The 24216-nt window shown below is 33.0% G+C and overlaps 1 protein-coding gene across 4 annotated transcripts; it reads left to right on the top strand.

The window, feature by feature from the left end:
* LOC147070370 (royal jelly protein-like protein) lies at positions 1 to 23540 on the top strand. Of its 4 annotated transcripts, XR_015070974.1 has the most exons (10): positions 1 to 103; positions 5258 to 5307; positions 7591 to 7807; positions 9531 to 9709; positions 10873 to 11037; positions 13670 to 13838; positions 15447 to 15637; positions 16665 to 16910; positions 20830 to 21275; positions 21719 to 23540. XR_015070974.1 is itself a non-coding variant. In XM_085949690.1 (9 exons), the coding sequence occupies exons 3-9, from the start codon at positions 7606 to 7608 to the stop codon at positions 20950 to 20952; spliced, it is 1275 nt and encodes a 424-aa protein (XP_085805816.1). In that variant the 5' UTR covers positions 1 to 103; positions 5258 to 5307; positions 7591 to 7605; the 3' UTR covers positions 20953 to 22125. The 4 variants fall into 4 exon arrangements, 2 of the variants coding, with proteins under 2 accessions (XP_085805816.1, XP_085805817.1); XM_085949690.1 differs by having other exon boundaries at positions 20830 to 22125; XR_015070975.1 differs by lacking the exon at positions 5258 to 5307 and having other exon boundaries at positions 19 to 103.
* The last annotated feature ends 676 nt before the right edge of the window (positions 23541 to 24216 follow it).

Here is a 24216-nt window from a genome sequence, read left to right as displayed (position 1 = left end):
CGTCTCCTATCACTGTACCCGTCTTATAACGTTCATTGCCTTTCGATAGTCCGTTCGGATTCGTCGCTTGGTCGGAGAAAAAATTTAATACATACAAAATTAAGTTCGTAAAACAAATATTTTATTTTTCTAACTAATATAATATAGTGTAACTTAAAATATAAGTGTCATTGTTTTAATGTAATATAAATTTGTGAAGTCTACTTTTAAATATTTAAAAAAAACTTAATAAATCAATAAAAATAAACTCATAATATAAATATATATACAAAATAAAATAATATTGATAACTATATTCCAACAATCTAGGTTATTTCATTATTCATCGTTGATAGTTCAATAGGTCACATGTCAAAAAGTGTTCAGGAAGCGATAAAAACATGCAATCCTACGATTGCAATAGTGTACCTACTGTTAATATCTTAATTGAATATTTAATTTTTATAAATTCCTTTCAAATTGTCGATACTTTTTGATATATCGACTGCTTAATCTTCAAACCAGCTAACTACTAAATTTTGATGGCATTTTGATATAAAGCATGTTTTCTATGCTCACACAAAATTTCAAACTCCTAAACTTATAAATAAATGCGTTATCGTTATTCACACAAAACAGCCGCTATCAAACTGCAGGTACCAAATTTTCAATATCGTAAATGGAACAACTCCGTTATTTATATAAATTATCTTTAAATATAAAAGGCAAGCTAAAATAGTGTAGTAATCATTAGAATGTTACATTCTTAAATCTTGTGAATTATTCGTTGAATAAAAAATAGTTAATTAAAAATTATTAGCAAGTAGAAGTACCTAAGTTACAACAAAAAATCTTGGAGTGATCCGTGACGTCGGTTAGTAATTAAAGTAATACCTACTTTGATTTAAATTATAAAAGCCGATTGCCAATAGTAGCTCAATTTAGAAAGCGCTTCAGTGAGTATTAATTAAATTTTGTCGTAATTAAGAATGATTCCTTTAGCATTGTGGTCAATGTGCGTGGGCGCGATACACGAGAGATGCAGATTCGATTCCTGCGGGGTGTCTTAATTTTTTCAAAAAGATTTTTTCTATTGGTTATAATATATTTTCTCAGAAGTGTTTTCAAAATTATGTATGTTTATTAACTATCCGTTAAGAACAAATGACCAAACAGTTTGTGTAATAGTAAACTACGATTTAGAATAATTAAACACCCTGTTAGTTTTATTTTTGTATTAAAATAAAAATACAAATTACAGTTACTTTATCGAATGTGTACGCATTTTTTAATTGTAAACATTCAGTATGATAAGGGTTGGTGGTGGCCAGTCGGGATCAACTTTTAAAATCGTGCAGATGTTTGAATTAAGAACGTTCTATTTATAGCATACGGCGATGAATATAATGTAGGGTGCTCAACTGACGTGTTGGCTCTAGGTATCTCAGTACGTGTATATGAGAAGTGTAATTTGTAATTTACATAACCTTGTTGCAAATAATAATAATACTAATAATAATAATCGACCATAGCCAACCCAATTAAGATGATATCGTCGCACCAAACGGAAAAGGTCACTTGTGCAAAAATAGAGTTTCGAGAAAAAATGTGTTTTTTTTTTGAGTGACAAAAATCGTGTGGAGGTTATTTCTTAATATTTTGTAATGAAATTCAGAGAAATTGTGATTTATTACTCAAAGATTGAAATGTAATTTTGATTTTTCATATATTGTGAACCCAACCTAACCGAACCTAAACTAACCCAAACTAACAAATAATCCAGTTTATCGGCTATTTTCAAAATGCGTTTTCCGCTGGCTCCGGTATAACCGAACAGTACCATAATTACACATAGTACCCTTTTCTTATAATACTATTGTAACCGCTGCACATAGACTGTCTAAATCGTACTAAATGGTACGTTTTTGTTATACGTTAATGGAAGATTAGTTTACAAATAATAACAAGTGACCTTTATTTCTTTCGTAAATTGTGATTTCATGGATTTAGCTCCACAAATGTTATTTTTCCGATAATGTAGAGAAAAAAATGATGAACAAAACTGCATTCATAACTTAAAACCATCAAAAATATCATAAGTGCCTTTTTCATTTTGCGACGATAATATGGGCCTCCACAGAGTGGAGGTTTTTATTAACAAATTTTATTTTTACGAGAAATAGATGTCACTTGCTCGACCTTATAAGTCCATACTCTGATTGATACACAAATTGAAAAACAACATGTGTACTTGCCAGAGCCAGGATTCGAACCTGAGACCCACGATGCTATAGGCTGACGCGGAGTAAAATATAATGTAAGGCACAAATTTCCATCATACCGGGAAAAGTTATGGTGGTTAGTGATACCAAATTGTTTAGATTTGGAGAGATTCTCAGTGAATATAATGAGCGGGGATGAAAGTTTTATATTTTCTTCCAAGCTTTCTCTCATTCATATTATGGACAGCATCTACCTACGTCCATTTCACTATGAGTAACTTAAGGGTACTTTTCTTCCATTGTAATATTTTTTTACAGTGCTAGCTTCTGCACCCCATTTGATATTTTGATTCAGGTAAACTTAAACATTTCTCCTTATTACAATATTTGGGCTGACGGCTTTCCATCTCCGTTTTCAATTTTTTTATCAATATGGATGTAAATACATCTTTCTTCCAACCCCCCCATTCGCTTCGTGCCATAAAAACAAATGGTAATTTTTGTGTGAACATTAAAAGTAGAGTAATTATTGTGAACCCTCAATTTGGTTTCTAGTAGGTACATTACCGAAAGCATGAGGCGTATTTTCATTAGTTCGATATTATTTAAGTAGCCACTTCCTGACCGTATTTTCGCCAATTCCTTGAGTTCCGTTTCCCATTACAGGGACAGTTGCGAATATTGATGAATTTTGAAAAACTTCGGCTAGCATAGTCGTTGTGTAATATCTGACTACTAGTACTTGGTTAGATGTGTATGTGGTAGTAATCACGGTCTACTATAATCAGGTCGTGACGCGAAACTGTAAACTTATATGGCAGTGATAGTTATTGTTATACTTCGAATGCAATATGGTAAATTATTGTTTGTAGAAAATGAGTGTTGAATCCGGCACGTCGTAAAGGGTTATTTTCAAAGCCTACTACATATTATTACTATGCCAGCGCTCCATTGGCGAGCCAAAAGTCCGAGGACAATAAATCGTCCGATTTGTCTATGCTCTGCTACTGATCGACGAACGAATAAAAAAGTCGAGCTGTCAAAAGTCAAAAGTTGCAATTATCGCAATGTCTTCCGATAATCCTATAATTTTGTGTTATTCATATTTAGACTTGCATAAAATAATATAGCAGTGAAAAAAATATAAGTTTTACGTTTTCTTTTATGAATTTCATGAATACAAATAAAAACATAATTGGTAAATCTCTCATTTTCTAATGTGTAAATAAACAAATTAATCAATGAAAATGTTTAAAACAATTACAGATTTTTTTTCGGTCCGAATGATCGCGTATTAATGTCAAATCGGATTTTCATAGTGATCGACGAACGTCTGGCAACTCGGAGAGTAAAATATCAAACATTTTTGAAATCCAACGAGCCTGGTCTGCGGATTAAAAAGTCCGCAGATCTGGGGTGCTCCACGCGAAAAAAAGTTCGAAGACTGTAAATCGTCTGAGTTGCGTGCCAATGGAGCGCCGGCTGATATCAATGATAGTCCTAATTATTGCTTATACTTCAAATGAAATATCTATTTATTTATAAATATGGAACAAAATATACAAAATAAATACATTTTAATCATGACTTGAACAAAACTATTAGATATATCTCACACGGAACGATTTAATATATTATTTTCAATGAATAAAATATTATTGATTCTAAAAAAATACATAATTAATTCTAACAAGTTTCCATTTATTTATTATTATATTGTCAGACCATTTTTTATTGTTTGAAGCAGATAAAGCGGTATTTCATGATTTCTTGATACATTTCAAATACCGGTTGTAAATAGATTTTTTTCGTGTCAAGTAGATATAGATAAATAGTGATATAACGTGTATTAATCAATAACTAATATTATTTTAGATACTTTACCCAAATTGAATAAATTTGATAAAACAAACGAATGAAACTCTATGTTGATTTTTATAATTAAAGTGAACGTAGGTACTAGTCACCAACTATTGGATAAAAAGGAGATTAAAAATAATAAATTGAAACTAAAAAGTGATAATTTAATAATAAATTGATTAAGTTATGACGTATAAATAAGTGTTGAATGTTTCCTATAGGTCTTTTACAGGGAACTTATGGGAACTGAAATACCTAACGGGTAAGGAAAAGCAGGCTACCGATCTCGAGTAAGGAAGAATACGGAATAAATTTCAATGCGTGTAAAGAATACGTCATACGTCGAAATTTGATTTTTGATTTGATTGGTGTATTTGAAGTTTGCAACACACAATATTGCACGTCTATAATATGTGGTTGATTTTTTCAGGACACTCACACATTCAAAACCCTGTATAAAAATGTAGTGTATTTGGGGTATAGCCTATCGGAATTATTTTTATTAATCTGTTCTGTGGTATGGACGTAATAGGTTGAGCAAGTGGCTAACTAACATTCATTTTTTATAAAACCAAAATTCTGCTAATACAAACCTCCGCCCTGACAACTGATCTCGGTTTATGGATTGAAGCTCATTTAATATTGGTGTATTACACACGTCTATTCGTAGAACACTCACACATTCAAAACCCTACAACACAATTTACTGTATTGGTATATAGTCTACCGGAATTTTATTTATTATATTCTGTTCTGTGGTGGATACCAAAATAGCACATGCTGGCTGTTTATCCAGCGATGTATTTCATTGCTTGTATTTTGTTTTTTTTTAATCTCAGACCTGAGATAAAAAAATACACCTCAGTTTTAAAAGCATCGCCGCCAATGATAAGGCTGCTATTATATTTTAATGCATATGTGGTTCCTTACTCCAGTGTAATAATGACTGCTTATATAATACTATAATGATTTATGGAATCGAAATTATTATCGAAAACGTGAAAATTCTAGCTTCAAAGCAAAGCTTTTAATTTTATCATTAGCATTGTTCTTTATGATTCAGATTCACTTTAACACATTATTTCGGCTTCATTTATAATACATAAAACATTAATTTATTCTGACGTGTTTCTTAAATAAATATATTTATCTTATAATAATAAAATAAAAAATAATAATAATAATTGTCCTCTCAGTTATAATAGGAGGAGAATATTTGCTGTTTAATTCACATCTGAAGTTCAAGGTAAACAAATTGTAATATTATTTTTGTGCACTGTTATTTTTTCAATAAAAAGATGTTGTATTAATTATAAACTGTGTAATTAATTATATTTTATTTTTTATACAATTGCCAACAATTTTATTTACTTACTCCAAGACCGGTTTCGTCCGAGACATTCTCTGTTGATTCAATTAACAATAAATAAATGTTAGCATTATCTAACGATTGTCATGTTATGACGTCTTCTAAACAGGTTTCATGTTTAAATCTAATATTATTTTTGACTTATAATCCGATGTGGATAGCGGACGCCTCGAGAGATTTATTTATATATTATTTATGATACATTAATATTAGTCACCTTCTTAGCCTATTTAGATTCACACACACATTTAAGAAACAGCATGTGAAACTGCCTGATCTGGAACTCGAAAGTCAACCCTGGGCGACAATCTACTAGTATCTAAATATTATAACACATACAAACAATATAGTTAATTAATTGTTTATATTTTGATAAAAGTACTGTAGAAATAGAAATTTTAAGTGAAATTAATGTTTGTAACCATAGTTTATATATTATATACCTACATACCATCAAAATAGTCCAGTCATATTAGATTAAATATTACTTATTATAATATGTTTATCGAGTGTATGATTATTAATAAGATAGGGGTTTTTTTTTACTAACATTTCAATTATTCATAATTTGTTTGATTTATTTTTGAATTTTGACCTAGGGTAATGGAGTTTTTACCAACTTTATTTTATTGATTTATTATATTAATTAGAGTTAAGAGTATTCGTTGTCAGCGTGTGTTTGCCTTTGTTGAGTATACACAGCGCCTGAAGATGCCGAAAGGCGAAACCCGGGTTGCAAAAAACGACTCAAATGGAATAGTACAAAACTTAAATCCATTAGTATTAATATTAAAATTATAATATTTTGAATTTAAATTTAAAATTCATCAATTAGTATCCTCAGCAGATGTGTTATTTTATATGAATAAATAATAAATGTTGTTCAAAGTATAAGTTCCCATAATTATTATTATTATTAATAGGTACCGTAACACTAAAATATGGAGAAATCCCGATACATAATTATTGTTCAGGCGTATACTTCAGCTGAGGCATGGTCTAAAAAGATCGTGACTAGGCGATGCGCGGATTATGTAAATGGCGCAAGCCGAACGAAATATAATTTGTCATAAAAATTCAACATGCGCCCTTTTAATGTTATGTTTATTATTATATTCGTAATATTTGATAACAGTATTATTCATTGACATGTTTTCTTTTTCAAGTACATGCGGAACGTTTTTTAGTCATCTTTAGACGATTTAAGAATATATTCCTCCGACGCCATCACATAACAAATTGACGTGCTCACAGGTCGACCGCTCTCCAACTGGCAACGCGGCCGAAATTACGTCCCACATACTGTTGAAAATTATTTGCCGTTTCACTATATGTACGCTCTTAATAACTTCAAGCAATATTTCAAAAAAATATATCAAAAATCAACGACAATTTGAAATAACACAAGTTGTATATTTTTAGGAATTCTTTAGGGATGATTAATTGATAACTCAATTATGTAATAGCTACATATTATGTAATAAATATTAAAAAAAAAAACTAAATACAATATTTATGATATATGAAATTATGTATGTGGTCACGCTTTTTGCAGTGGATTGTATAATTTTAAGGATGATGTGGATTCCGGATCTAGGGGTGTGGGCAATTTAACAGGATGCCAGACACTGACCTTTTATGATGTTGATGATGGCTCCATGGTCTAGTTGTACTATCACTCGCGCGGTTTGTTTGTTTGGGTTACCCGGTGCGCGGCACTTGACGGTACACTGTTTATGGATGATATGATATGGGGTTGATGGATGATGATGATTGGTGATATGAATGATGAGAGCCGGTATCACGGCTTGGCAGGTAGTCAGAAGTATCGCTTGTACGATGGTCACACTATATCAAGCTGACCCGGCCGGGGTTCACGAACTACTTCTGAATCAGTCTGTATTTTACGCGGTGTGACAACACGCACCCGATCGTTTGGTTGATCTTACTCACGCGCAACGGCGGTCTTGGGGTAACTCAATGCTGTTTGCAATTACGGTCTTCTTTGACCCATAATTGTTCATTGTCTAGTCTTGTAACAATACTAAATAAAGGGATTTGAGTACATGCGCACTAAGAATGAATGCGACCACAATTTGGCTCAACCAGTATGTTTATAATATTATTATTATTTTGATGAATTTTTACATTCTGTTTCAGAATTAGGCGAACAAAATGTTGACACTTGGCAAGTTGCTTGGCGGTTTTCTGCTGCTGCAGACAGCGACGGCCCTTACCGTCCCCCGAATTCTTTATGAATGGAAGGAGATGGAGTTTGTCTATCCTGATGAAAGTGCGATGGCCAAGGCGGTGGATAATCAGTTTTTCATCAGAGGAAGGTCGGTGCCGATCGATGTAGACGTATTCTATAAAGAAGGTAAGAAAAATATCAAACTCACTTTGGTCCGGCATATTAAGTCAGACGAGGCGTTACGCATGTGGTCGTATTTTAAAAATATTTACGTCATTAAACAATTTTCTCTATACTTACTATATAAATTGTAATTATTTACTATATATATATATTGTATTGACTATATACCTAGAATGAAATATACTTATTACCTATTAGGTACATTATTATATTATATTCGATTCTGTGGAGGCCCATATTATGATCTTATCAGGATCGGATATGGTCAAATAAAAAAATTATATATTATAATTATTTTGTATGTACCTAAATAAAAAGGATTTCAAGTTATATCCATTTATATTTTTATAAAAATCGACGTTTTTTTTAAATAAATATAAAAAATATTAAAACTATGAATTAGTCAAAAATCTCTTATGTACAGCATAGAAAACTTAATAAACAAAGTTATAATAATAAATATGACCATAACATAATAAGTAATAATAAGATGGAGTCCTTTGACAAATTCACATTTTATAACATTTTTTTACAATATCTTAATTTAATTTACGAGTATCATTGACTAAAAATAAAAAATATTTTTATTTGTAATGTTTTCAGATACATTATTATCTATTAATAATTATTGATACAGTTGAAATTGTACATTATCAAAAATATCTTCGTATTTTTCCGCTAGGTGGCTCTGGTAGGTAAGAACATCGCCTTTATACGGTAATTTGGATTTTTGAAACCGGTATTTCGGTATTGGAAATTTGTACGTACGCAGTTCGCCGTATTACACTTCACCGTGAAATGTTGCATCGGAAATATATGATCGTATATTAAAGACCGTCCAACCTCTTTGGGTCGTATAGTACTGACATAAAATTCATGTCAAAATATAACACGGTTCTTGTCGGTTTACACTTTACAGGAAGCCAGCAGGAAACAAATTTTGAAAATAGCCAATGTACTGGATTATTTGTTAGGTTAGGTTAAATTAGGTTTTCATTCTTGAATTCATGAATTTTGCCAAAATCAGCGACGAAAATTGAATTAATGTTCATATTGAATCTAATAAAATTGGAGACCGTATAGTAATACGGTCATCTCTTTCAGATAAGAAAGCTCATGGTGAACTGTGCCACGGTGAAATGTTTTATATACAATTTAAATGTAACCGTTTGGCGCTCCCCTGTACTAACAATATTTTACAACGTTTTTTTAGCTTGTATTCTTATATTTGTCCGGTGGTTGTTTGTCCGGTAAAAATCTTCCAATCGATTTTTAACTAACTGCCCGACTAGCTAGATACTTTAATTTTTTAGAATATATCAGAACACGATGCCAATGCATTTTTTAATACTTTTAGCCATCTTTAAGTAGAATTGAATTTATTTTCAGTTAATTCTGTTTTGTATGAAAAGTTATTTCGGAAGAAATCCGTAATCCAATCCATTATTATTGGTTGCTAGGGGTCTGAAGTCCTAGCAACTAAATTATTAATATATACGTGCGCTACTATGGAAATCAAAATGACATTTCAGTATTATTTCTATCAAGTACAATTTTTTTTTTGATCGTTTAAGCTAGCAAGTTGAGTTTATATGATTTAACAGAAAATTTAAAAACGTTGTATATAAAAAAGTTCTTTTTATCTTGTGATTATTAAGTATTATGTTCAATCATTTTGTTTCCTAAACAAAAATATTTATTAAATTTCAAAATTTTTACATTCTAGACAAGACAAAAATCTTCGTAACGTTTCCCCGCTTCAACACTGGCAGACCTATAACCCTGGGTGTGATAAGCGACGACGTGGGGCCTGGAGGTGCTAAGGTGGAAGCCTATCCTGACTATTCGTGGCATGATGATCAGGAAACCAACTGCAATGGAATGACATCAGTCTTCAGGACAGCTGTGCGCACTGTTTATTTAATAAAAACATAGACATTACTATTTTTATTGAATAATTCATAATATTAAAGAATGTAACATTATTCATTTAAAATAACAGTAGGTATTAATTACTTCAATTACTAAAAGCCGATTGCCAATAGTAAGTCAATTTGGAAAGCGCTTCAGAGAGTAGTGTAAGAGCTATTAGATAAAATTTGTCGCAATTAGATAGGAAGCCTATAGAATTGTGGTCGATGTTCGTGGACGCGAATTCCGAGAGACGCAGGTTTGATCCTTTTTTGGAAAGGGATCCAAAAAAGATTTTTACTATTGGTTATATACATGGACTAGTATGTCCCATGATTCTGTCCTCATGTTTGGGCAGAGCTAGACTTGTAATGTTCTATGTATGTATGTTCTATTTATGTAACGTACATTAAATGCAAAAGAAAAATCGTTATCCCGATTTTGGTTATAAGACAAACTGCCTCTCGGGTACATGTTCGATCCTAAGACAATCACATTGGTCAGATTTTTGTTTTTACGAGGTACAGTTACCTATTTCAATTTTATTATAATCTTAAAATGTAACGTAATATATTCAATAATTACTATTATGCTATATATGTTCAGTATTGTGATCATATCGATGCTCGATTCGTTATAAATACAAATGATTTCAAGTTAAATATATTTTTATTTTTTAGAAAGATCGAGAATTTTTTAAATTAAATAAATGCATTAAAACTGAAAATAATTCAAAAATCTCATTGACTCTTTTGAAAGGACCTTAACACCATTAGGATCGATGCCACAAGTTACCATTAAATAATACATTTTAAGTAATAAATTAGTACAATACTAACATGGCAGATTTTTAAATTGTTTTAAAACTTATTTTTTTTGTGTTTTTATACGTATTCTAGTAAGTTGCAGCTAACTTCATTTACTTTTTTTAAAGAATAAATATTAATAATCATGTCCTTAATTTTTCGTACAAGGTGGTTGTTGGTAATTTTGAACAATCACAAACACCCAGGCTTTGAGAAAAGTAAATAAATATTGTGTCCTCTTCAGGAATCGACTGCACCACGAGAACCGCCTTAGGTACATTGCCGTTTATGGAGCGCGCCAAAAACCTTGGTATGACATATTATAAAGTAAATATCTTTTATTAATTTCAGATTGACGAATGCTCCAGACTATGGGTCCTTGACGGTGGTAAAATTGGCAATAACCAGACCTGCCCTCCTCAGATCTTGGCGTTTGATCTCAACACTGACACTCTTATTCATAGACATCGCTTTCAGCCAGGAGTTGTTTTGCCAGCTTCGCTTTTAGTCACACCTGTAAGTCGTCAATAATAAATTAATACAGTATTTAAATCATGACCCCCACAAAGGGGGGGCTAGCAGGGCTCTAGCCTCGAGGCCCGGGCTCAGAAAGGGCCAAGCGTGGCGAGTCGACCAGATAAATGATATAAATACACATCACAAATTCCCTCTAATAGTAAAAAAGTCGCCTGCGGCGCTATTGTTCTTCAATATTAGTATTATATAAAATTATGTGGTTGTACGATTTAATTTTTAATTGTGTACGATACTCGAAAACTCCATAATTCAAATGGATGTATTAAAATATACAAAATGCACTAAATATACACATTAATTTTATTGTGTACACCTACGGTAGAGCATCACACTGGCTTTGTCTTTAGCGATGGGTAGGGGGGCCCGTCAAATATACTAGCCTGTGGGCCCGCTTCAGGATGTGGGGGCCATGATTTCAATACCCGCCTCTTAACATTGGTTTTAACGCCTGTGTAAATTTCACATATCACTTGCAGTTTGTTGTGAGTTATTTGGTATCCATTTATATTGTTATCAAAATGGATGACGTAACGATCACATAACGTAGTAATGATAACTCGTAACAGTGGCGGCAAGTGCTTTCCAATAATCTTTAAATTGGGAGTGCACTAAAACCTATCGCTTCTGAAGGAAAAAATCCATTCGACGTTGTTTTTCGAATTGTTTGTTTTTTTCTTTATCCGTACAGTTAATATCGTGATATCATTCATTACACACGTTTATTAAAAAATACCAACACGATGCCTAATATTAATTGTATTAAATACATAATATATAATTATAAAATTTGGTTGGATTAAAAACACATATTATACATTTTTTTAAATTCATTAAGCGGGGGACATGCTCAGCGTAGGTCAAAATGGAGCTTTTGTTCTATTTTCAAAGCATGATCTTGGACATACCTTAAACGTTGTAGATAATCTATTTATATCATTTTGAAACATTACTATCCTTTATATTTATTTTAAACATTTGATGACTGCATAAAGTATTTTTATTACTTTAAATAGTATTCTTTTAAACCTCTCATTCTAATGTTTTAGAATATAGTCATATTTCAGTACATAAATGTGCAGTGGTGTTAAGATTTTTTACATTTATTAATTTTAAACGCATTTATAAAACCATCAGTATAATTTATATTGACATTATTATAGTGATTTACGATAAAAAATTATATTGATAATCTCTGTGATCCCAAATTTGACAAGAATTAGGCATTTTATTATTCAAAAAATGGGCAAGATTAACACTTTTGAAGATACTTCTAAAGATACTAATTATTATAAGCTATGTTTGACCATTCAAGTGTGATAAACATCCTACGAATAATGATTGCTTTATAGTAATTATTGACCTAAGAATAAGGTAGAATTTTTTTGAAATACGCCATTTTTTTTGGCATTCCCCAGTGGTTAAGCTACAACATATGGCCGTGGCCATAAATAGACAAACTATAATTGAAGTAGGAAGTAAAATGATGATAACGTGCGTGTTTGAACATGTACCGTTAAAAAAAAGGTTAGGTTAGGTATAATATATATTAGGTATAGTATAATGTAAATATAACGGATAATAAGGCTTCAAAATTATATAAATATATTATCTACAACGTTTAAGGTACGTCCAGGATCATGGTTTGAAAATAGAAAAAAAGCTTCATTTTGACCCACGCTGAGCACGTCCGCCCTTAAGCCCTGTCTAAACCAATAAAAATAAAAATAAAACATACAAAATATGGTTCTATCTATAAAATATCTAAAGTTATGTATGATTTAATTACATAATTTTAAATATTTTATAGAGGCGAGTATTTTTTGACTATTTTGTATTATGGTTTGGTTTCCCAGGGTTTTATTGAATTTTAAAAACTAACCAACACCATTATGTAAATTGTAGTCTTATTTCAATGGACACAAATACGTACGACTGACAAAGTTTAGTGTGCACCGTTTATAGTGGATCTTAACAGCCTGCCTCCACCCTTCGCCACTTCCATTTGCACTGTTCCATCTCTCCCAATATCACTGGTCTATTATACTTTAGGTTCTATTTCTGTCTAATTAATATAGTTCTGAAGAGTAATGGATCCCTAGCCCTAGGGGTGACACACTATACTCATAAAAACTAGGGTCAAAACTCGGCTTTTGGGGCCTCGCGGGGGACTCTAACATGATGTTTACTTAAACCCTGATGGCAAAAATTATTAAACATGGAACATGCTTTGCCTACTGATTCTCTGAATGCTGGTTGTCTAAATTGGAAAAAAAAATATTTATCAAAGTAACCGAATCAAAAGGATTCAAACAATTTTACTTTACTGAAAATTATGTACTTACAATAATAAAACTAAAGCAGTAATGATAACAGAAGAACAATACGTCACACAAAACGTAGGCTACTGAACGTAAAATGAAAATAATCGGCGCACGGAAGTAATCGGGGTGGGGCGCGGGCCACGGTCGGGCTGCGCGGGTAGGCTGCGCGGGTAGGCTGCGCGTCTATAGCTATTCTACATCTATTTTTTGTAACGCTTTTGCGTCGGATATCATGAGTAAAACATGTTCCATGTTAATAAGAAAAATCAATTTGTTTTGTAATTCAAAAGGTGGTGGACGTTCGCGACCCGAGCAATGGATGCACAGATACTTTTGTCTACATTGCCGATTCTATGGCATATGCAATAATCGTCTTTGATTTATCCACTGATTCTTCGTGGCGGACCGAAAGCACCCTATTATACCCTTATCCGCCAGCAGGAACCTTCAATATTGCCGGTAATTTATGTCAATTTATTTTTAACATTTAATGATAAGTAGTTTAATATACTGTATTAGTGATACATTTGGTGGGTGGACTGTGGAGCCCGGGCATTCACCTTATGTTGTTGGTGGGCACTCCAAATACTGGCTTTTTTCTGAAGCGTCGTTGCAAGAGTTGCTATCTCTCACCGGTTCCATGACAAAACAGAACAACCAGGGGGGGAAAAACATTCATTTTTGTGGAATCTTTTTATTAATTAAATACTTATAAAACTTAACTTTATAAACGAAATGTATATATAAATATTTAATATTTTAAAAAGTTTCAATTTTGAAGTGAAATCATCAACTCTTTATAAGGTATAGGTACTTACATATACATACATTTTACATTTTTTACAAAACCGTTATTTTGAAAATAATGCATTTTCCATGTCATTCAATCATACATATCACTGTTCTGTTTTGTCACCGTTCAATTTTGTCATGTTCTGCTTTGTTACGTTCTGTTTTGTCCTGCTAACCTATCCAGTGACATCCCGTGAGGGTAGGCAGATTGAGCGTCGCTTGGGGGCGGCAGTTACTCGAAGGGCCCCAAATCGAGGATAATCATTTCGTACATATTATATAGAAACAGCTTCCTAAACTTAGTTACAACGAAAATATCTTTCCTTAAAAAAATTCAGCTCAGTGATTGGAAACAAAATGTATTAATTAACATAAAATATTTAACAGGACTCTACTTTTTTGTCGGGTTCGCGATATCTAGTTTACTTCCGTTTCCCTTCGATGTTCTTGGTGACCATAAACTACACGTGCACGGATGATAAAAAATACTGAATAAAAAAAATGGGGTGACATTTTGGCGCTGCTCAGGGACGGCATTTGGTCTAGGGACGTCACTGTTTCTCACACACATACGTACGGAGTAACTGGCTTTACATGCGAGCGGTTTTATTATTGTTTAATCACTGTATTTTGGCATTTATCATTTAAATGTTGATCACTATTATATTTTATATTAGACTATCATGCCGTGGGTCCCAGGTTCGAATCCTGGGTCTGGCAAGTACACATATTGTTTTTCAATATGTGTGTGTCAGGGTATGGACCTAATAGGTTGAGCAAGTGGCTGACATCCATTTCTCGTAAAAAAAATCTGTTAATACAAACCTCTACTCTGTGGAGGCCCATATGATCCTATTAGGATCGGACATGGTCAAAAAAAAAAAAAATGTCAAACTTAGGGTAGGTTTGTATCAAGGTATTAGCACGTATTGTAACAATTACAATAAGTTGGTTGTATTGTTGCAATAAGTGCTAATACTTTGATATAAACCTATCCTAAGTTTGATAATATTTCTTACTTTATCACTTTAGCGGTCGATAATAGTATAGAATAGACCCACAGGCAGGCAAAGATTGCAAAGTATTTGATGGAAGGTAACTTAGGAATTGGCGAAAACATTTTGTAACAAAAAATATACTGATTAATTTAAACCACAATAAACAAACATCGTCATCTTTGCAATAATTATTATTTTAGTTATATAACTTACTAATTTTAAGGTTTTTCCCTCTACTCATACCGCATTTACTTCATTCCAATCTCCTTACGAACAGGTGAAACCTTTGAAATTATGGGTGGAGTATTCGGTATGGCTCTATCTCCACTGCGAAGCCCAACCGCTGACAGGTCCCTATACTTCCACGCCCTGGCATCACACACCGAAAACAAAGTCAGCACAGCAGTTTTAAGGAATTCCTCGGCATGGATTGGTGCTCTTCCGTTTGCCAACCCGAGACAATTTGAGGTAACTTAATGACAGTATATTTTCGTTTTGCCTATTATCACCACCAATATAAATAAAATATAGTTTATTAAATTATTATAAGTAATATATAAGTCTCAGTACGTTATTTATTTATTTTGATTTATTTAGAAAAAGAGTATTACGGCATTACAGCGATTGGCCAATGTGCCATAATACATAATAAATACAAATCTATAAAAATATCCTAATTACAAATAACAACTAATATAACAAGACAGTAGAAAAGACAGCATGTGTTTATGTAAATATTAAAGAAACATGATAATATATACAATTATAAATTTAACCTATTTAACAGGTCCACAATCAACCTTTATGGTGCCATCAAATAAGTTAATCGTACGATACACAGCATCATGAAACATAACATCTGTCCTGCGACGAGGTATCTTGAAGACCGTAGAGTTACGAGTGATATTGGTGGGAACATGAAAATTAATATTTGCCAGTATATACGGATTGTAAATAAACCCACGAATAATAAATAACTAACTCATTTAGTGCTAAAACCGCGACAGACGCGTTCGGAGTACTTGGCCATTAGATATAAGTAACGTGTTATTTAAATGTGGTAATTAAAAGTTCAGCAGTGATTGTGTAAAGGAGTAATCCATGACGTTGGTTAGTAATTAAGGAATTAATTGATACCTATCTTAATTTAATAAACTAAAACCGATAGCCAACATTATAACGTGATTCGATAAGCATTTCATGTAACAACTACTAGTTAAAATCATTTTAATTTAATAATATGCCCGTAGTTTAATTAGAAGAGCATACTGACGCGAATCCAGAAAGACGCATCGACTGGATTCACTGTATCAAAGCATACTGTAACAAGTTGACTAAAATGTAATCTGCTATTTATATATTATATGAATTAGCTTCAAATAAAATCGGTATCAATATAAAAGGTGTTTATATGAAAATGATCCCGCCATTCCATAACATCTTTACACCTTATGCCCAACATGTATCTCTCTAGTAATTATTTATAATTTTACAGTTATTTAGAATGACGAGACCATCTCAAGCAGCGGCACAGGCGATGGACCGCAACGGAATTCTTTACTTCGGCATGGCGACCCCCACGTCCATGAGCTGCTGGGACACCACCACTCCTTTCGGGCCAAAGAACTTTGCAACCATCGCCGAGGACCCAGACACTCTTCAATTTATCAGCGGATTGAAAGTTATAACTAACATGCAAGGAAACCAGGAGGTGTGGGCCTTGTCGTGTCGTTTCCAAAAGGTACAATGTCAACTAGTTAGATATACTGGTAAAATTACACTTGATATATTATCAAATTTAATAGGTTATCGTCGAAGTAATTGTAGCTGCAGACATCTGAGCATTGATTTGCAGAACAGCTATGGATCCATGCAATTTCAGATACGCTGTTGACCCCTGCTGAAGTTCTTAAACCTGCATACAGTGCAATATTATTACAACTAACAATAAATATTATAATTTCATTCATTCATCCCTGCCTTAGACTATAGATACATCTAGACGCCACCCGTTGCATTGCTAAATGAAGCCGCGTGCCTTGCGTTTGGTTTGTGGGCGAGCGAACGTATTTGTCTACAAATGTTCGAGACCATAGACCATTTCGCTAGTGCTCGCCCAAAGAGCTCGTACTAGACGCTCAGAATTAAAATATAATTTTCTATTTTTTACTTTATATAGTATTTTTAAACGGTCAAAATGCAACCATTTGGTAAAAATATCCATAATTTAAGTTATTTTAAAGAAACACTAGGTCACTGATATTAAAATATATAATAAAATACAAACAAATTATCACGAACATGTATCAACTCACATATGAAACGTAATACCATCTTCTTGCTTATCAGTACGGCTACCACTTTTAAGACAACACACAGAACCATCTTTTCTACTTAATTAACTAAAAATATTTACCATTGACTTTATGTTTAAGGGCCCGCTGAAGAGCCCGCCGTTCAAATATAATTCAGTGTAAAAAGGACCTCGGCGTCGTAACTACGTCAATTTAAATCGATCTTTTCGCAAAAATCACTAATCATCGGAGATTTTATTTGAAGAAATATTATTATTATTACTGATAATTTCTGCCGCGCGGAGAATTATTATTATTTTATGAACACCTGCGAGATGAAGCCGATCAGAAAACAGGGCTGTCAAAATAATATTAAGCATTCATATTTTTTAAATGTTAATTTCATCATGGTTTTTAATCAAACCTGTGCAAGTACGTACTGATAACTTGGGTGGATTTTGTAGCAAACATACTATTGATATATATACGGGTATATTATTATTATAACCCAATTCAAATTGAACATAGGTTGATACTCAAATACTATTATAGTATGTTTATGATTTCGAGAAAATAATACGATGGTATAATTAATCCATATCAATTATTTGAAAACATTACATTCGCACTTTGCACAAAATTACAAACACATTCGAAGTTTGCCGCACACGTACAGACCACGTGATATTTGTTTACGCAAAATCGTCGCTTTTCAAAATGGCGAATTTGATTACCAGATTTTACTGCGATGAATCAGTATGTTCCTTTTTGTCTTTTTTTATTCATAGGTTTGTTTACTGTGTACACCGAGAAATTTCCATTTATAAACTCGGAAACGATTTTTACAGAAGAGTTTTGGAATATAATGCAACCAAAACTGGAAAAAATTCTATCATGGGTGTTGACTTCCTGAATTAGCTAACCCCAGGTCCATGCCACTACGTGAACCACAGTGGATATTAAGCCATTTCCACACTGGCAACAAGTTGCTGGCAACCTCATTAAATTTTACGATACTTACCATAATTGCTTAAGAAATTTTACAATAATTATCGTAAAATCTAACGAGGTTGCCAGCAAATTAACTTGTTGCCAGTGTGGACCCGGCATTAGATGCACAAAACTTAAATAATATATATTATACATAAAAATTTAAAATTATAAATATATATTATGATTTATGTCTTCGACAGCCCTGATGAAATAAATGTGAAATATGAGTCGGATCAGTCACAGAGCAAATTTATTAACACAAACAACTTTGACACGACCTTTTTATATTAACTAGTAGACCAGATATTATGGACCACATGTTAAAAAATCATATTTTCAATTCTCAAGGCCAATTCTGTAGAACGTCCTCTTAACACAAAAAATATCAATTTTAGCAACTCGAGCTCGCAAGTTATCGACGCTATGTGAAGCGTTTCGCCCCGATTTGATGGCGATACTTTTGGAAACTAGCCCATAGATATGTAGACCTTTTATCTTACTCTAGCGCGTGTCGCAGAGATTGTAAGGGTGCCGAATACTTTTTCACTCGCACTCAAGCATCGTTTTTGTTCAGGCCTTGATCCCTGCCATATCCGATCTTAATAAAATCATACGGGCCTCCACAGAGTGGCAGTTTGTATTAACAGGTTTTATTTATTTTTTTACGAGAAACGGATGTCAGCCACTTTGATCCACCTATTAGGTCCATACTCTGACTCATACACAAATTGAAAAACAATATTTGTATTTGCCAGACCCAGGTTTCTAGCCCAGGTCCCACGACGCTAGGGGTAGTCAACTTGGTCCCTACCGCCCACTAGTGGGCGTTCCAGCTTTCATGGCGGGCGGTAGGGGTTTTAAAAACTACAGTAAGTTGTTTTATAAAGATGTATTCAGCCAAACTTCACGAAAGTCTGACATAAAGTATTTGGTAAGTAATTATTATTATATTATGCTTTCTTGCTGTAACTCTGGTTTATAAATTTTATAAAGTAAAGTTACTTCCCTACTTTAAAAATAACCATCGCTGTGGACCGGTGGTTAGAAAATTTTAGTGCTAACAGAGATACAAAAGTGGGCGGTAGGTATAAAACGGTTGACTACCCATGCTATAGGCCGACGCTTAAGCCGCGCGGCCATCGTCGGGAAATATTAATGGCTAATATTAATTGAATACCTACCTAGCTATTCAATTAAATTAGAATATATTGAGAATAAAAGTATTTTTATTACCCAAAAAAGGGAGAAAAACAACATAATATGGCTTCTGGATCATAGGTGAAATAATGTTCTTCCAAATTTCAATATTTTAACTCAACTCAGTGTCCAGTCATGACGAAATTATTGTAACTCCACTTGTGTGTAGATATCACACGCATAATTATGAGTTATTTATGACACAATGGTGATGCAATTAAATATGATTGTTGAACATTATATTATTTAGAAGAACACTAACTGAGAGAGTATATCACAACCAATAGAAAAAACTTTCTTTGAAAAAAGTAAGCCAACCGGTCGGGAATCGAACCCGGCATCTCCAACGGGTAAACGCCCCAAACTAGTCGCATTCAGCCATTATGCTACGAAGTAACATGATTTCGAAGAGCGCTGAGTGGTAGGTATTTAATAGCCAATAGCTTAAATATTTGTCGTCATTAGTATGTCTTCCGTAGCATAATGGCTGAATGCGACTAGTTTGGGGCGTTTACCCGTTGGAGATGCCGGGTTCGATTCCCGACCGGTTGGCTTACTTTTTTCAAAGAAAGTTTTTTCTATTGGTTGTGATATACTCTCTCAGTTAGTGTTCTTCTAAATAATATAATGTTCAATAATCAGAATGATATATTCTTAAATCTTGTGAATTATTCGTTTGAATAAAAGAAATAGTTAATTAAAAATTATTAGCAAGTACAAGAAGTTGCTTAAAAAATATTGGAGAAATTCCTAGACGTCGGTTAGTAATCGTTGTAATAGTAAAATAACTACCTACTTTGATTTAATAAACAAAAATCGATTGCCGAAGTAACATGATTTCGAAGAGCGCTGAGTGGTAGGTATTTAATAGCCAATAGCTTAAATATTTGTCGTCATTAGTATGTCTTCCGTAGCATAATGGCTGAATGCGACTAGTTTGGGGCGTTTACCCGTTGGAGATGCCGGGTTCGATTCCCGACCGGTTGGCTTACTTTTTTCAAAGAAAGTTTTTTCTATTGGTTGTGATATACTCTCTCAGTTAGTGTTCTTCTAAATAATATAATGTTCAATAATCAGAATGATATATTCTTAAATCTTGTGAATTAATCGTTTGAATAAAATAAATAGTTAATTAAAAATATGATTGTTATTAATCATTCAATATTTCTTCACCAGCTAATGAGGAGGACTTATAATTTGGAAGAAGTGAACTTCCGAATTCACGCTGCCAGCACTGACGACCTCATCAGGGACACCAAGTGCGCAGGAACACGTAGTTCCTCGAACTATGGCCGTTAAATATTAAGAGCATGTCTCATTGGTTGACGCACAGTTATTAAGAATAGTCGGAAGAAATGCAGTGAAATATTGACTCTACCTTATGCGTCAATGACATTGAGCTACTTCACAAGCTGCTTGTTGGCGAATTTACAATATGTCTGTAAAGTCGCCCAGTGTCATCATCGAACAAGCTAACAAGCAGATTGTAAACAATCTACCGAGAAAAGTTGAAAGCCGGTCAACTTTACACGCTACACGCCGGCGTGTTGGCTTACTGCGTCTGCGCAGTAGAGCGTAGTAGCGACCTCCCCGTAAAAAACGAACTACGTTCTGTCAAAACAGTCACTGAGGCGTCTAATTCCAAAAAGCGATAATTCCACATTTGGTCAAAATCGAGAAAAAAGAACCGTGTTTCATATTATTTAAAGCTTGGTTGATTTCGCGTGTGTTTAAGTCAACCAATAAGGGAACGTTCAATGTTGAAAAGGGCATCTCCCATGCTATAGCATCTGGTAAACTCATGACAGTGCCATGGAAATATGTGCCTTATGCGGCATAAATTAAAAAGTGAGGTACAAGTAGCGCTATGTCCAATTTTATTTTGCCTATATTTATAACATTTAAGAGTTTATCGGCTGAAACAAATTGCCATTTGGTTCTTATTTCGACAAAGAATACAACGGAAAAAATATTCTCACGTTAAAACAAATAATTGAAGCTTGAAACATAAAAACGTTGTTTCTCGAAAATATTGAATTGTGGACTTGTCGCTTTTTGTAATTAGACGCCTCCTGTCTTGCTGGCTTCTCAGCGAATGGAAAGTTTTGTGTGTCATCATCACAAGCTGTCTCATCAGTAGCTGAATCGCCCGCTTTTAAATTCGACAACAAACAGCTCGTAAAGTAGCTCAATGTCATTGACGCATTATGATATTTAAGTGCAGTGGTAATCTACGTAGATGTATTGTCAAGTGACCTCATCGTGATAATCCATACATTTGATTATACGGATAATGGATATTACAGATAATTGTCTTCATATTGGTTTTCATCAACCAGCTATCAAAACGCACAGCACAACAATGGCCGATGAGCATAAATAAATTATGTGTTGTATAAAGTTTTAATAAACATATTTCCAGTAATAGATGTACTCTGCATCCCATATTATGTAATACTAATTGATGAATGCAACAAAAATACTGTTTTCAAAATCACTACTTTTTCGTCTCAATAACTATTTTGGTTACATGTAAATTATACGTAAAACATTTCACCGTGGCACAGTTCGCTTTCATATCGAAAAGAGATGACCGTATACTATACGGTCTTCAATTTTATTAGATTCAATATGAACAATTACTCCAACTTTCATAGCTGATTTTGGCAAAATTCATGAATTCAAGAATAAAAACCTAACATAACAAATAATCCTGTATATCGGCTATTCTCAAAAAATTTTACGGCCATATATTTCCGATACAACATTTCACGGTGAAGTGTAATATGGCGAACTGTGTACGTACAAGTTTCCGGACACGAACTATTTTGACGGCTGATCATTTTGAAAATACATATGAAATAAGTAACGTCTATGTGTCGGTTAATTAAGTCGATGGTATGTGTGCGGAGTGCCTTATAGCAAATAAAAACTCATGATTGACATTATAAATTTTAAAAATACTTAAGTTAAATAAAATCCTTACATTTATTTTAATCAATCTTAATATGTTTAATACAGACCAATTTTATTTTATTATGATTGTGGCCATTCTTAATAATTTTTTTTGTGTAATACTCGTACAAATGGTAACTAGGTGTTTTTCAATTATTTTGTAAAAGATACGATTATGATTTAAAATAATATTGGATGATATGCTATCCACGTCAAATTATGGATTAGCAGGAGAGGATCTGCAGTCGGTATAGTTATCATTTGCATCAAATGCCTTCTGCGCCGTGCGCGCATCGCACAGCTCCTTGCAGTGTGCTCCGACACTACCGGCTAAAAGTTGTGATAAATGTAAAAAATCTTTATTTAGTATATAGCTGGTTTTTCTTTATTTGTTTCGAAATAATATACTTATAAATTTTTTCAAAATCCCATTTGCGAGACCTCTCAGTTTCATTAGCGATGCTTGATAAAATAAAGATTCTGGACGTTAATACGCATTTTTTTCATGCAGTTGATTGTGATTATATTACTTATTAGTGAAATACAATAACATCACTAAAAAACTCTATTCTTGCACTCGAAAAAGAAAACATTTTAATGGATACAATATACATTTGTCCCAGAATGAAAAAATATATTAAAAAACAGCGATATAAAGTTTAAATTTAGTAAAGGAAATATTAACATTTATTATTGCATTTCACGACTGTATGTTTTGATCTCCGGCCGATTATGCATAATTTTGAGACTAGTGCATGATCGCAACTCTTTAATAAATGTAAACATTATTACTTTTTTAAACGTTTACATTCAATGTGTAATATTATTATAAACTAACAGTGGCGCCTCTGAATAAAAATTATAACTATTTTGTCAGTACATTTTGTCAACTGCAGAGAACTGTAAGTTCTAAAATAAAATTTCGTTCACACAAAAAATATAAAGAATAATACTAATAATAAGAATATTATGTGTTGCTGAAAGGCAACACCATGCAGTTAAGGGTTTTAAACTATATTATTATAGTATGCGTTGATATTATAGTATATTATAAAATATTATAATACAATTTAATATTATTATTGAAATGGCATAATTATATTGTTCTACTATTCTATGTTCCTTTAAATAAACATTATTTTATATTATAATCAGTGTTTCACTAACTTGTGGTGACCAAATATTTTCTTATCATTATTTTGTTTTTTTTTTGGCACACCATCAGTCTCCTTCTTTCTGTAGCAGTACTACAAAAGCGATTTACGCACTGCAAGTATCATATGGCAGGAGACGCAAGACGTAGCGATGGACCGAGCAATGGTGCTGTCTTGTATTTTCCCTATGCTCCAACTATGGGGCGTGACAAGATGAAGTAATCACTAGTCTCAACTTAATACTTAAAGAATATACCAGATGTGCATACAACATAATATAGAATTAAATCTGTCTTTTTGTGTGGGTGCGAAAAAATCCAACCCACTGAGCATATCGTTGAAACCTGCTTCATATATGCCTTATCCAGCGAACTATCTGCTATTAAGGGGTCTTTCATATACGACTTTAAGACTTGAAGGGGAGAGATGGTCTTACATACTTAATATTATTATT

The sequence above is a fragment of the Rhyacophila brunnea genome, unplaced genomic scaffold, assembly GCF_057557595.1.
Source record: "Rhyacophila brunnea isolate RB1 unplaced genomic scaffold, BYU_Rbru_1.0 scaffold_22, whole genome shotgun sequence".
NCBI lineage: Eukaryota > Metazoa > Arthropoda > Insecta > Trichoptera > Rhyacophilidae > Rhyacophila > Rhyacophila brunnea.
The sequence above is the reverse complement of the archived record's forward strand: the minus strand, read 5'-3'. Positions and strand labels throughout refer to the sequence as shown.